Source organism: Brugia malayi (genome assembly GCF_000002995.4).
Source record: "Brugia malayi strain FR3 genome assembly, contig: Bm_v4_Chr3_scaffold_001, whole genome shotgun sequence".
NCBI classification, from domain to species: domain Eukaryota; kingdom Metazoa; phylum Nematoda; class Chromadorea; order Rhabditida; family Onchocercidae; genus Brugia; species Brugia malayi.
Genome location: NW_025062477.1, coordinates 8115228 through 8129348, shown reverse-complemented (window position 1 = coordinate 8129348; position 14121 = coordinate 8115228). Strand labels below are relative to the sequence as shown.

The 14121-nt window shown below is 31.6% G+C and overlaps 2 protein-coding genes across 2 annotated transcripts; one reads left to right on the top strand and one right to left on the bottom strand.

Moving 5' to 3' along the window:
* Nucleotides 1-271: 271 nt before the first annotated feature.
* On the bottom strand, nt 272-617 carry Bm1635 (Uncharacterized protein; the record flags this gene model as incomplete). The annotated part of the gene is made up of 2 exons (XM_043080410.1): nt 272-406; nt 549-617. The coding sequence occupies 2 exons, from the start codon at nt 615-617 to the stop codon at nt 272-274; spliced, it is 204 nt and encodes a 67-aa protein (XP_042936344.1).
* Nucleotides 618-2202: 1585 nt separating this feature from the next.
* Bma-let-23 (Uncharacterized protein) lies at nt 2203-13733 on the top strand (the record flags this gene model as incomplete). Its single annotated transcript, XM_043080409.1, has 24 exons — nt 2203-2305; nt 5072-5256; nt 5590-5746; nt 5925-6001; nt 6104-6236; nt 6419-6543; nt 6909-7050; nt 7362-7478; nt 7819-7945; nt 8190-8351; nt 8552-8763; nt 8863-8995; nt 9076-9279; nt 9458-9647; nt 9916-10052; nt 10175-10328; nt 10884-11081; nt 11382-11669; nt 11769-11921; nt 12116-12338; nt 12558-12649; nt 12850-13029; nt 13209-13389; nt 13573-13733. The coding sequence occupies 24 exons, from the start codon at nt 2203-2205 to the stop codon at nt 13731-13733; spliced, it is 3834 nt and encodes a 1277-aa protein (XP_042936343.1).
* Nucleotides 13734-14121: the final 388 nt, after the last annotated feature.

Genomic DNA, 14121 nt, shown 5'->3' with positions numbered 1-14121 from the left:
CACACATTTAAGCATCACTCACTGCCTTCCCAAAATGTCTTCATCAAATTCACAAATACTTTCACGTCAAGAAAGTATCCCAACGTCATTCTATTCCTTTACAGTGTTTCTTATGTATATGATATGCATCCGTGTGTATCGATTCTCCGTAAATGATCATAATCGCGATGGCATTTAAACAATCAACGTGCTCATTTGAAAACTGTTCGGAAACATTAGATCTTTGAAAAATTTTTCGTAGAAAATATGTGATATTTTATCTCATAACTGATCAGATGAATGCCAAAGGTGTGATAGACTGAGGTGAAGGATGTTTTGAATGAGCCATATGATTACTTTGAATCGATAATGAAAAGGGTAACTGCTTACCAGATCTGTTGGGAAACTTCACAGCAGAAACCAGATACTGAAATATTGCCAAGATGTTACAACTGAAACAGTTTTAGCATGGTTGTTATGGATTCCGAGTAAGTTTAACCTAATTAATGATTAATGACTTTTAAATTAACAAATAACCACTTCACAATTATGAATAATTATAACAGTACCATCATCCTTTTTTTTTTCCTATGACGAGTGAATGCGAAGGAGATGCAAGCACGCGGGAATGTAAACATTAAACAGAAAATAAAAACTCTTCAATATTTTTCCGTTTCAAAAATCTTTTCGTTTTTATGGGATCAGTTTTGCATAATAGTTTGTTGTATATAAGCAGTGAATAAGAATTGTTCTTCATTCTCGCAGAATTTTCTCGGTAATATGGCAGCTTTAATATGATTATCATTTAAATTAGATGATTTCATTTCTGTCGCGGGTGTTTCTCTTAGGATTTTTAAACTTCATTATGTGGGGATCTGATTCTTGTACATTGCTAAGACAGCAACACTTTTTGCGTTTTATACAATCGGAGATTCATCTTAGGAGTTTTGGGTTGACTGGTACATATTATCAGTGTGTATTGACTAATCTGTGATCGAATTCATTTTACCTGTGGCTTTTTCATGTTAAATCTGGATATTTATCAATTAAAGAAAATTAAACTAAATTTGATTAAAATTTCTTAACCCAACACACTCATATTTATTTAAAAATATGAGAACGAAACGTGAACTCAAGTCTAACAAAAGGATAAGTGTATTAGTGAACGATATCATGTGCGGATCTATTTTTTCGTTACAATTTCTTCTTCTATTTCGTTTCAATAACTACAAAATTTTTGATTTAAAATTGCTTCTATGTTGATGGATCGATCTTAATGCTTATAATTTAAGTTTATAGTTCTCTTCCAGAGATTAGATTTGAATAGATTTTGGGATTGCCTAAAAATAAACTGGGTGGAATGATCAAAATATCGGTGAGAGGAAAACATTTAGCTAAGAATCCAAACTCCGTTTGTAATGAAATGATTTAGTTTTGACTAAATTTTAACTTTTATGCTTCTCCACATGTAATGCGTTTTCATAATTCTGTATTTTCCGACATCCATATACCACCGCATATATACATCGAGCGTTAGCATTATTCATTCTTCGAGTGTTGCTACTATCGTTTGGCTTTGCCTCTATCTCGATTGTTAGCAACTTGGTACTTGGGTAGTTGCCGGAGGTTACGACACAGTCAAGGGATTGCAGAAGACACAACGACAGTAAACTATGTAACATTTCATATTTTTGACTAACAGTTATAGCATTCTCAAGTGATTTCTTCGATACTTGCAAGACTATTAATCATCTTAATGAAAAGAAGGAATCTGACAGGAATAGAAAAAAATAAATAAAAAAGATTTTCTAGTTTTTGCTTTAGAAGAAAATTTTTGAATCTTCCTTTTTAAAGAATTAATATAAAGCATTAAGTATTACTGTTTCCCCTGCTTAAATCGTCTTCTTTTGATTTATTTTTGAATAACTCAAGACCGTAAATCCTTATTTTGTAGCGGATGAATTTGATCTGGAAAGAAAACTTACGAGGAAGCTATCATTTCTAATTGTTTTCAAGGTGAGCATTCTTGAAATGAGATAAAAAGACTTTCGTAATGAAAAGGTAAAAGGAGAAATTAAGAAAATTTTGCGTTGTTACTTCGTTTTCAGATTTTTATTTACACCAAAAATAAATTTCTTTTTAGTCCTGAAAAATAAATAATTTCAGATAGGTAAATTTTAAACAAATTTTCAAGCATACGCAAATCCTCCCGTACATTCATCAATGCATCACAATTGGAAATTGATAGTCTCACTAGTATTGCTGATACTGAACTGGGTAAATGCGAAAAGGAAAATCGATTATTTATACGGCAAACCTCGAGACTGTTAGTCGAAACTTTGTTTTGATATCTTAAAAATTCCAGAATGTACAGGTTTGAGCAGAATTTAAATTTAAAACTGGTTACTATAAACGAAACTGATCTTATGACTACTGCATTAATCCCAACTGTACTTTAAATAACAAAACTCAAGTCAAGATTAAAACCAGCAAACTAGGAAAATAAATAACTTTTTTTCCTTTGATTTTCTTTGGTATTAAACCTAGCCGAATGCTCAAGAAATCAAAATCGAGTCTCTCATGTTAATATTTTGAAATACAAAGTATTTATAAATGTCAGAGAATTTGATTTCCTGTCAGGAATTTTATTTCAAAACTGGTTACTGCTATGCTATCAATGACATCAGGAACAAATCTAAAAATAGATAAATATGTGATAATTGGGCAGTAATTTTCATTTATTCTAAGAACTGTTTTGAAATTGAATTCGGTTTTCATGATCAATCCTTGTTATTCATTTTCTTTTTCCATTTCTTACAAAAAAAAAAAAGCTAAAAATAACGCAAGTTTAAAGTATAATGTAAACTATCATGCTATCAGCGACTAATAAAGATTAAATTTTTCCTGTTTGTTTAACTCATTAAGGTGATTTATTATTTTATTTCTAAAATTATATTTTTTCTAGTTATATTTATTATTATTATATTTTTATATTATTATAAAAAAATTATACTTCTTTAAAATTTGATTTTCCATTTCATTTTTTAACTTTCCTTTTTTTGCTTATTTTCGTCGTTTCACTTCTATTCTCGTAAGACACTTTTTGTAGAATTACGAATTTAAAATCACAAAATGTTAGCATGAAATAACAAATATTATCCTGACAAAAACTCTCGCTGTTCTTTCTTTACTAACACAAAATTTATTAAAAAGTATGAAAAAAAATTTACCAAAATTGTAGCAAGAATACATGGATAAGGTGATTTTAAATATTATTAGAACATAACCAATCGTTTTGACCATCACCTTTAGTTTCTTAATCTCCCGTCATAAGTTTTTAAATTTTCTGTGTGCTACAATAACAGTTACAAAAAATTTTTGTAATTTCTTTAAATTAATTGGAGCAGATCGATATACTAGTACCTTAAAATGCTGCATGTCATTTGAAGTTACACATTGTCTCTTTCTACCACATTATAAAAAAGAAGGGGACAAAGTGACTTTCAAGGGCTAAGTGCTGCATGGGATAGGAAATTTTTGAGAAGTCGTGTCACTTATATTCATACCTCTCTTGAAACTTTAAAGTTTAAAATAAAAGTGTATCTTCCAAAAAGAGTAATATTAATTAATATACTACTTCCAAGAACGATTACTGTTAGCAAGCTATACTAATCAACTTTTTTTTTAATCATTATATTCTTTTTTTCATATTAATATCAAATCCATCCAACATTGAGTTAATATGAAATGAGAATTTAAAGTTGGGAGTGTTTATTTGGAATAGATTAGAAATTGAAAAAGCAACAATTTATTCCATTTAAAGGAAAATAAAATTTGTCTAGAACAGAAAATATAGAGAGAAATAGAAAGCATGCATTGTTAAATATTTTTCCAGTGCACTAATGATTCAGAGTTAATTATATTTCGAGCCCATTTCAATGATTATTTTTAGGATTTACTTTATTGAGAGACGGTACTCTCACCTCGTAAACTTAATTATTACTTCATAGAGAATTTCAAATCATTGCGGAAAAAATTGACTGAAATAGGAAAAGAAGGAAAGTAAAGAGAAAAGTTCCGGTCTATTCTCCTTTTTCTTCATTTTCCAAGTTACAAAAAATATCTTCAAGTTAACTCTCTTGCTTTAAACTTCTTCAAATCGATTTCCTTCGGAAGCTTTTTGAGACTACAATGACTGCTTTACGGTATCTCTCTGAAAGACTTACACTACTGCTATCGTTAAATTTTCTAACTGACGTAAATTCGTTGTTTTGTAAAAGTTGGCGAAGGAATTGCGATGATAAGGACATCCTCACTAAATGCGGTTATTTTTTTAAATCTCTCATTTTATTCCGTTTTGCTAACAGCAATAAAAGATTAATCACTGCCTATTAGAATTAAAATTTCTTGTTTTACTCCGGAATGCTTTCAGATTGGAAAAATTCCTCCACTTCTAGATATTTTCTGGTACTTATAAAAAGCTAAGGTTACTTCTGCTTTTTATTAACCTTTTTACTACTTTATCACATTTTTATTTCTATCTTAAAATTTGATTTTTATAAGTTTTCGTTTTACCGCTTAATATGGAATGATTTTTACAAGAACTTTCATTTTTCTTAAAGCTGTGAATTTATACAACATTCTAAGATTTGAACTAATAACAAATAAACTTCAATTCCAGTACCACTCAACTGAACTATGCTAGCTTGCTCATTCACGAATTTTATGACCGAAAACTTATCTTCGGCTTAGGTTTAAGAGTTTTAAATAATATTTTCCCAAAATCCTATTCAATTTAATATTACTTTTTCGCAGTTTCCAAAGATATTCCTAATTTGCTCTCAAAATAATCAGAAATATTCTGCATTAAAATATATGAATATATTTTTTTTATCAATGAATTCATTCCAAAATGATATCTTTCCCAACTTCTCCCAAAAATGATAATTTATTCATCAGTATCAATGATGAGATTTTTCAGCATTTGCTTTGGGTAGTATTCAGGATGAAAATTGAAAATAATGAACGATAATTAAGCTTATTGCCTATTCTAACAATCAGTTTCAGAAACAATTATTTCCTGCATTTTTAGTCTGTTCTGGAACGGACAATAGTCGAACAGAACTGCAGGACAAGAATCGGATAAATCAGCTAATCAGACAATACCAGAATTGTACCCGAGTTTACGGAAACCTAGAGCTAACTTATATACGACATGAAGATCTGAACGGAACTGATCCGGAGCGATTTTTCAGCTTTTTAGACCATATCCAACAGGTATTTTATGATTTATGTTTATTAAAATTGGCTAATATCTTCTTGAGCAATTCTAAACGATCTTCTTCATTAATCACCATCGTTTATGCAAAAACTACTTGGGCTCATTTTGGTTTGCATAGAATTTGTAATATTCGTCTTCTGAATAGATTCTCTCTTACAACTGAATTCGATTTCATGCATATAATGGCCAGGAACTCTTTATTGTCTTCGAGGCTTTCGGGATCGATTCAGTCAACTTACCTGAAATAAAGTTTACACCAAAAATTTGTTTCCACAAATCGAAATCGCATGATTTACAGAATCAATCTTTCGTTATAAATAATTTTTTAGATCACTGGTTACTTGCTAATCTATTCGAATGATTTCAATCAAATAACGTTGCGAAATTTGGAAATAATTTGGGGCGACACGCGACATGATGAAATAGCAGCAATAGACATAAGTTACAACGATAATTTGAAATATGTCAACCTGCCAAAGTTGAGAAGTAAGTTCAAATTACAATTAACCTAATAGATGTGTCACCCAGCTCATCACATTTCTTAACAAAAACAATAGCTTTTTCTACTATTCTCTCTTTTTAATTCCTTTACAAAAAAGGAAAGATTGTTTGCATATTTTATGTCAATCCATTTGGAATAATCTGAAATGCTCTTTTCTTTCAGGTGTTGAACGTGGTAATATAGTGTTGATGCACAATCCATATTTATGCAATTGGAACACTACCGTGTCCTACAATGAAGTATAATTCAAAGTTATTTAAATTCACTTTGTGAAGTAATTTCCTAAAAATGATAAATCCAATAAGAGTTTTCAAATGGCTATCAGAAATAAGAAAATTTAGATTATTGGTAAAGCCAGTAAATTACGAATCCAATTTATGAATAATTTTGGAAAATGTGATCAGGCTCAAAGCAAATGTGCAGAAAAATGTGGCAAATATTGTTGGGGACCGACCACAAATATGTGTCAAACAGGTCTATCTGTTCCCAATCTGTCCAATTGTTTACAACATAGTTTAAAATTTACCTCAAGCATGAAAAGGGAATAACTTGTTTTGGAGAATATTTCTATCCTTAAGTTTACATTGTTTCTTAAAGTTAGTTTAGAATATGTCTGAAAATTCATTGAAAAATTGAATTTTTTTTTCCAATTATAGTGTATCGTGAAATATGCCCAAAAGACTGTCCATCACAAATGTGTTATCAAGGTGACAACAGGACACATTGCTGTGACGAGGCATGCGCAGCGGGTTGTTTTGGTGAAGGCAAAAGCGCTTGCATAGTTCGTCATTATACATTTTTTTTTTTAACACGTTTGGATTTTTGAGGATATGTTTGCATATAAAAGTTAGCACTGAACTCTGGCATTGCTCTTTGCTATCTTTTAAAGCAATGAGAGAGGATGGCGAATATCATTTAGAGTAAACAAAAAAAAATCCAAAATAATTGGTGAATTATTTTGAATAAAAATTAATTTTAAGAGAATTCTTTGAAAGACAATTCTAAATTTTTTGGCTTCTCAAAAAGGTCTACCGAAATAAAATATTGAACTTTTCGACTTGATTTCTGTGAGAAATCCTGAAAATTAGCAATTTAGCTGTAAAATAATTCTATTTTTTAGCACATGACTAATAATTAGTTTCTTAGGCTTGTGCTAAGTTAGAGCAGGATTCGAAATGTGTGGACAAGTGTAATGGATTGACAGACTATGATCGAAAGTTGAAAATGACTGTGAATCATTCTAATCCACGATACACCTATGATCGTTATTGTGTGGAGCGATGTCCAGGTCACTCTTGAAAATATCAAAAGATGCTCAGTACAGTAGAATTTGTTTATCATATCAGTTCATTTTTAGACCAACTATACTCTATGCTTAAAGTATTTTTTAAAAACGGTTTTTGTTAAAGTTAATGCAAGATTAGGACAGGTAAATAAAACAATAATAACACTTCAAGATATTAGTAGAGTGTAGGAAGCTATTTTTTTGTCAATGCTTGTATTCTCAGATCGGGAACAAATAGAAAAAGGTTTTCTATGCATATATAAAGTTTTAAGTCATCATGAAAACACAGAATAAGTTTTTCTAAAAAATTGTAGGTGAGACGCTTATTCAAGGAGAATATTGTGTTGTACACTGTGCGGAAGGCTATTGGCATGATCCGGTTAAAAATACTCGAGTTTGTGAGAAATGTCCTGATGGAATATGCCCAAAAAGTAAAATTTTCCGCATTTTTTCTGGAAGCGATATTAAAATTAAAATTTCGTACAACTGTTAGATTTATTTTCTAATTACAAAAGGCATTATTTTTGTTTCGAAGTTTAATTCCATAAATGTGAGAATGCAACTTGAAATGACGTTGAGATAGATTAGTTTCATTACAGAAAAAGAAACAGAAAAAAATTAAAATGAAGACATTTAACTTAGATGTGAAAGGAGAAAAGCGTAATCGTGCCAAATTGTTAATCTTGTTCTCTTATGGAAAAAAGTGAGAAACACATTTTCATTCTAAATGCCTTAATCAAGTGGAATATTCTAATTTCGAAAATTTTCCAGCCTGCTATATGGACGAGCCAATAGATTCGAGCAATATTGGAAGTTTAGCAAACTGTACAGTTATCGAAGGTTTCATCCAGATTTTGCGCCACACATTCAATTCTCATCGAAAATTTTTTACCGATGGGTACATTTGGTTATTTGTCTTGTTATCAACTTTTTTAATTTAACCTCTCGAAAGAATGAAAGAAAATTTCTTACGTTTTTGAAAGATTGCGCCTAAGGATCACAGTTCAAGTACTACAAAGAATCAGAAAGTATTTGATCTAATCAAACGAGACTTCCAGTTCCGGTTTGCCTACTCATTCAACTTCTAATTAAGACTTCTGGAATGTTGTGATAAATAATTCAATTAATTAATGAAATTTCAGAAGACCACCAATCTATATACCAGGGTTAACAGTGGAAATGTTGGAAGTCCTGAAAAATGTGAAAGTTATTACAGAATTTGTTGAAATCCAAACTGTTGATTCTTCTCCTCCATCATTGAGCTTCCTTGGCAATCTTACAACCATTGAAGGACGGAAACTTTCGTAAATTGCCTTTTTTAAACTAATTTTTAACTAATTAAAAATTCTGACAAAGTTCTTCATCAAAAGACTTTTCATCCAATAAGGATTTTTGAAGACTTTTGGCAGAGTTAAGGCTTGTAATAATTAAAAGATACTTGAAGAAAAGAAATTCTTAAAGGATGACTGATTCACTAAGTGATCATTCTTAAACGTTATTTTAGTAACCAACGATATGCGTTATTAATCACCAGCAACCAAAATTTATTCGAACTTGGATTACGGTCATTAAGAGAGATAAGGAATGGATATGTTTACATTGGAAGAAATGAGAAACTTTGTTACGTAGATTCGTTGAGAGAGCACTGGAAAAAAATCTTGCAAACGAATGATACTTCTCGTCTGATATTAACAGACAAAAACAGTGTCTATTGCAGTAAGATATCCCATTAATCATAATAATCACGACGATGTTTATTTACCACAACTATTTTACTTCACACTGTCTTGCTGCTACAATTTTTTTTTTTTTCAGCTAGAAATAGAAAGTTCTGTCATCACACCTGTAATAAGATTTATGGATGCTGGGGTGAAGGACCAAAGATGTGTGTAAAATGCATTGGTTACAGTGTGGACGGCAAGTGCTCCGCTACCTGTCCTCCCGAAAGGTTTCCTGATTATCAATAAGATTAACATGATAAGGAATGATTCTAAACTTGATGAGTTAATATATGTCGATGTATTTTAGGTATTATATCAAGGACAAAAATTGTCATAAATGTCACCCACAGTGTAAAAGTTGTAATGGACCAACAGCACGAGATTGCATTGCATGCATGAACGTTCGAATGCAGCAGAGAAATAAATGGGAGTGTATATCGGAATGTCCGAAGACACATTATGTCGATGGCAACACTTGTTTGCCATGCAATGTAGCATGCTATAATTTTGGGTTTGCTTTTTTCAATTTATATTTTTTGCCTGAACTTCTCCTGAACTATAGATTTTGAATCAAAGTTATTTGATGGACTAGGACTGAACAAGGCCTCCTTTTCTTACTTTGACATTTTTGATGGACAAGGAACAGCAATGATATTTCTTTATTCTTTTATAATACCTCGAAATTTCAGTTGTACCGGTCCAAGCAGTATGTTAGCTAAAGGTGGTTGCAACAAATGCAAGCATGCAAAGCGCTCTGATAGTGGCAAACAACCGTTATGCTTGTATGCTACAGGTAAACCGAAGGATGTTTGTCGTGACAATAACTTAACTCGCTACTATGCTACTGCATCATCTAATGAAATGCTTGTTGCTGAATTCGTAAGTTTAAATTTTCATTTTGAAAAATAACTGCAAGCAGGTTAAGTATAGATGCAAGAAAAGGTAAATGAAGTGAGGGTGAAAGAGTAAGTGCAATGAAATTCAGACAAGCATCAAAACATACAAATCTTTAAAGTTTTTAGTTCTCGAATCTGGATGTCCTTTAGGCAACAACTTAAAAATGAGTTTGAATTAATGGTGCGAAGCCATTTTGCTACATAACGGTTACCAAATAGAAAAAGTTGTAATATTTTCAGAGATTTTTTAGGAATGTGATGAATGTAGTGAAGAGTGTTTGAGTTGCTCTGGTTACGGTACATCTGTAAAGCGACATAAATGTACATGTGCGCATTATTTAACGAAAACGGTTTCAAATAACGACTATTGCACAATGAAGTGCAAAATGTAATTTCAGGAATCTTATGAATTTTTATTTTAAAATCTCATTCTTCTCCAATTTGCCTTTATTCTACTCAAGCAGATAATTTGTAAAGTACCATTCATTTGAAATTTAAAGTATTGTTAAGGGATTCATTTATGGTGCGCCCCAGATCAGGTAGTACCATCGGTGAATGTGAACGATGTGATGAACTGTGTGACCTTTCAATGGGTTGCACAGGGCGTAGTTCTACAAACTGTACACGATGTGCCAAAGCTGGCATTTCAAAAGGCGATAAATTAGTTCGTATTTTTCCTGAAATTTAGAATTCATTTCACCTTTGATCATTTTTTTTTCCAAATTGTTCATTAACATATGAGCATGATATTGTTTCACTTTTCAAAATTTATTTCCATATTAGTAGCCAGTAACCGGAAGAATTAATGTTATTTTGTTAAGTTTAGTTAAAACTTATGCCTTTCAGACTTGCTTGGAACGATGTCCAGATGATCATCCATTTATTGCAGAAGACAAAATTTGTCATGTTACAGACCCAACAGCTTACGCTTTAAAAAAGTTGCAAATTTTGTCTTTTTTCAGATAATGATAAGTTCAAAATATCAATTCTGAAGTCATTCAGTTTTAAAAATTATCATGATATTATGGAAACTGTTTTGAATCGTAACACGTAAAGAATTACAGGAGAATATATATAATCATTATCAGTGTATTGTGTGCTGCTGTTCTTATTGCTTTTATAGCGGTTTGTTTTTATTTATTCGTTTATCTGCACCGAATCATTGCTTACTGCATCAGTTCAAATGTTTTGCTTTACTAAATTTCCTAATATAATTTAGGGTATCACAATAAACTGTGTAAAATACAAAAAACGATATCAAAGGGAACTTGAAATGAACTTGCCCAGCATTCCGGAATACGAACAAACGGACCCGTCCATGAGACCAAATATGACACGTCTTTGTATTATCACCAGTGAAAATCTTGAAAAAACGCAGCAATCCCTTGGACAAGGTGCATTTGGAACTGTTTTCTTGGTATGTTATTACCTGGATAATTCATTCTTCATGACTTATAAATAATCGTATTTTCCAAAGAAATAAGTTTATAAATATTGAATTTTTTTTGTGAAACAAAGAGCGGTGTTTTCTCTCAAACCCACTTTTTTCTTTTTTTTTTTTTTTTTTTTTTAAGGCGGTTTTCTTTGCAAACAAAAGTGATATTGTTCCTAATCCTGTTCGAGTTTCAATTTAAGATTGAATTTACATTATCATGATCAATGTTTCAATGATTTTTAATGAAAAGACTGGAAAGATGCAATAATTAATTTTTTTTAGGGCTATTGGTGGCCGAAAGGTAAGGATGAAGGTGAAAAATTGGCAGTAGCAATTAAAGTAGTTCACGATGGTAGTGGCACAGCACATCAGGAGATGTTGCAAGAGGCAGGTATCATGGCTTGTATGCGACATGAACATTTGCTTCGATTGGTTGGTGTATGTCTCAGCGATGGCATGCAAATTGTGACTCCGATGCGACCACTTGGGAGTTTGAAGAACTACCTTAAAAAATATCGACAAAAACTTGGTGCAAGAGACTTGTTACTATACTGTTACCAAATTGCTTCGGTATGTTATTTGTTATTTGTGGAAGAAGGGAAGTTGTGACAACAAAGACTTCATAATTTCTTCTTGTCTTTAAACTATCCATCATTTCATTATTTCTAGGCAATGGAATACCTTTATAAAAACCGTTTAGTACATCGAGATTTGGCTGCGCGAAATGTATTAGTGAAGAGAACCAATCATGTTGAAGTAACCGATTTTGGGCTTGCCAGATTGTTGGAAAAAGGAAAAAGTGAAGTCATCGTTGCTGGAAAAGTCATCTTTTCATTTTGATGATTGCATTGTAGAATTTTAAAAAATATGTCAAAAGTTGAAGAATGACAATTTTTAGCATCTGTAATTGCTGAATCGACTTGAATCTTTGATTTACATTCTGAACTACTCGAATTAAGAAGTCAAATTTTCAACTTCATGATTAAAGAATATAAAACCGATATTTTTAATTCCAGGTTGCCGTGAAATGGTTAGCACTAGAAAGTCTCGAAAAACAGATTTACAACCACTATACCGATGTTTGGGCTTTCGGTGTTACTTGTTGGGAAGTGTTAACATTTGGACAAACACCGTTCCAAAGCGTACCGCCCGATCAAATACGCCAACATTTGGCAACTGGAAATCGTTTGGAACAGCCAAATAACTGTGCCCAGGAAGTGTATCAGACATTTTTGCAATGTAAGCAATATCTAAAAGTTATTTGGTTTATCACCTTAATTATATTAATGATAGTGTAACATGTGGCATTCGCCCCGAAATACAACCACAAAATCGCTGTGCATCGAAGATTTCTTACATTTTCATGAAATGATTGAGAAGAGAGTGGAAATGGCGAAAGTAACAAAGTTAATTTGAAAAATATATCCCATTCTTATATGTTAAAATTCTGCAGTTCAGGTTGGTTACAAAATCCGGAATCGAGACCAAGTTTTGTTATCCTTAAAGAGAAATTCAAACAGTATTGCAAAGCACCTCATCTTTATGTCCTGGTTCGTTTGATTCAGTTTTTTTTACAGTTTTTCAGGACTTCAGGAATATCATTAGTATTCATAACCATAGAAAGGAAGTTTCGGATATCATTAGTATTCATAACCATAGAAAGGAAGTTTCGTTTATATTTCAATTCTTGAATCTTCACGAAATGATTTTGAAGTCGTGTATGTAAAATGAGTTGACAAGTTTATTTGAGGATCGTTATTATAAACAGCACTTGGAATCTGCACTATTTGAAAATCAGCGTGAGCTCTTCAATGGACTAATCGTTAACGAAGAACTTTCCGATCAGTTTAAATTTTCTGGGAGCACAACAGCTACATCCACTTCAGTTCCGCCGTCACCGATGACGCCTTCTTGGGTGGCATTTCAACAGGTAGGATAAAAATAAGTTTTGGTAAACTCAAAATTTTCAGTAATTGGTATAATTTTCTTTAATCTAGATTGAATTTGGATTAGACTTAATTAAACTGCACCAAGAATCAATGAGAAAAAGTAATACAGTAACGGATTTTGTTATCGTACTTTAACATATCATGTCGCAAGTGCCTTTAGGATTCTCTTAACATACAGCAGGACAAGCGATTGGGAAGCACTGATTCCGGACGTTATCAAAGTGATCCTGTACATGACGGACATACAAAATTAAGTATGGATGAGGGAAATTATTTGATACCAAACAATAAGCAATTAATCTTGTATACACCAGTTGTTGTTCGAGAAAATGGAGAAACAGGTTAGTTATCCGAAAGCCAATACACTTAATTGTAGTTTACACTTTTAGCGTCAACTGTACTATTAATCCCCACCCACTTTACTTTTATTCTTGTCTTATTTACCACATTGAGCGAAATGAAGAGTATAAGAAAATAAAAGATAGGAAGACTTCAATTAATATTTTAATTTCTATTCTTAACAGAGATAATGAAAAGTTCGCAATATTATAACGATAAAGTGGGTACCGATTATTACAATCAATTAAAGTCTATATCGATGGAAATCGAGAAAGAGGCAAAATCGATCAAAATAACAACATATCAAAATGATTATTATTTTGCTGAAAATGAGACATCATTGTAATATTGATTTATGGAAAATATTATGGTATTGGAATTGGCATGAATTTTAACTTTAGCTAACAGAGTTTCTGTGGGGCAGAATCTATTAATTTTCTGTTGCCATGAATATATGGCCTTGAAAAATTATGCGTTAAATATTTTTGCAAAAAAATCAAATTACCTTATTTTCTTATTTGACTACGAAGAATCTTCTTTGAATTCAAAATAAAACGAACGTCACAAAATTCATAAAAATGGATTTTATTTGGTGTTTTTTGAAGTTTTTTTTTTTGAATGAAAGAGCTCTTGAATTCTTCGGACTTAAAGTAGCCTTATTTCATTTGATAGCCTTAATTTTTTCTCGGAGGTTTGTTTTCAAGTTTCTAGTGCTTCAACAAGTTGCAACAATT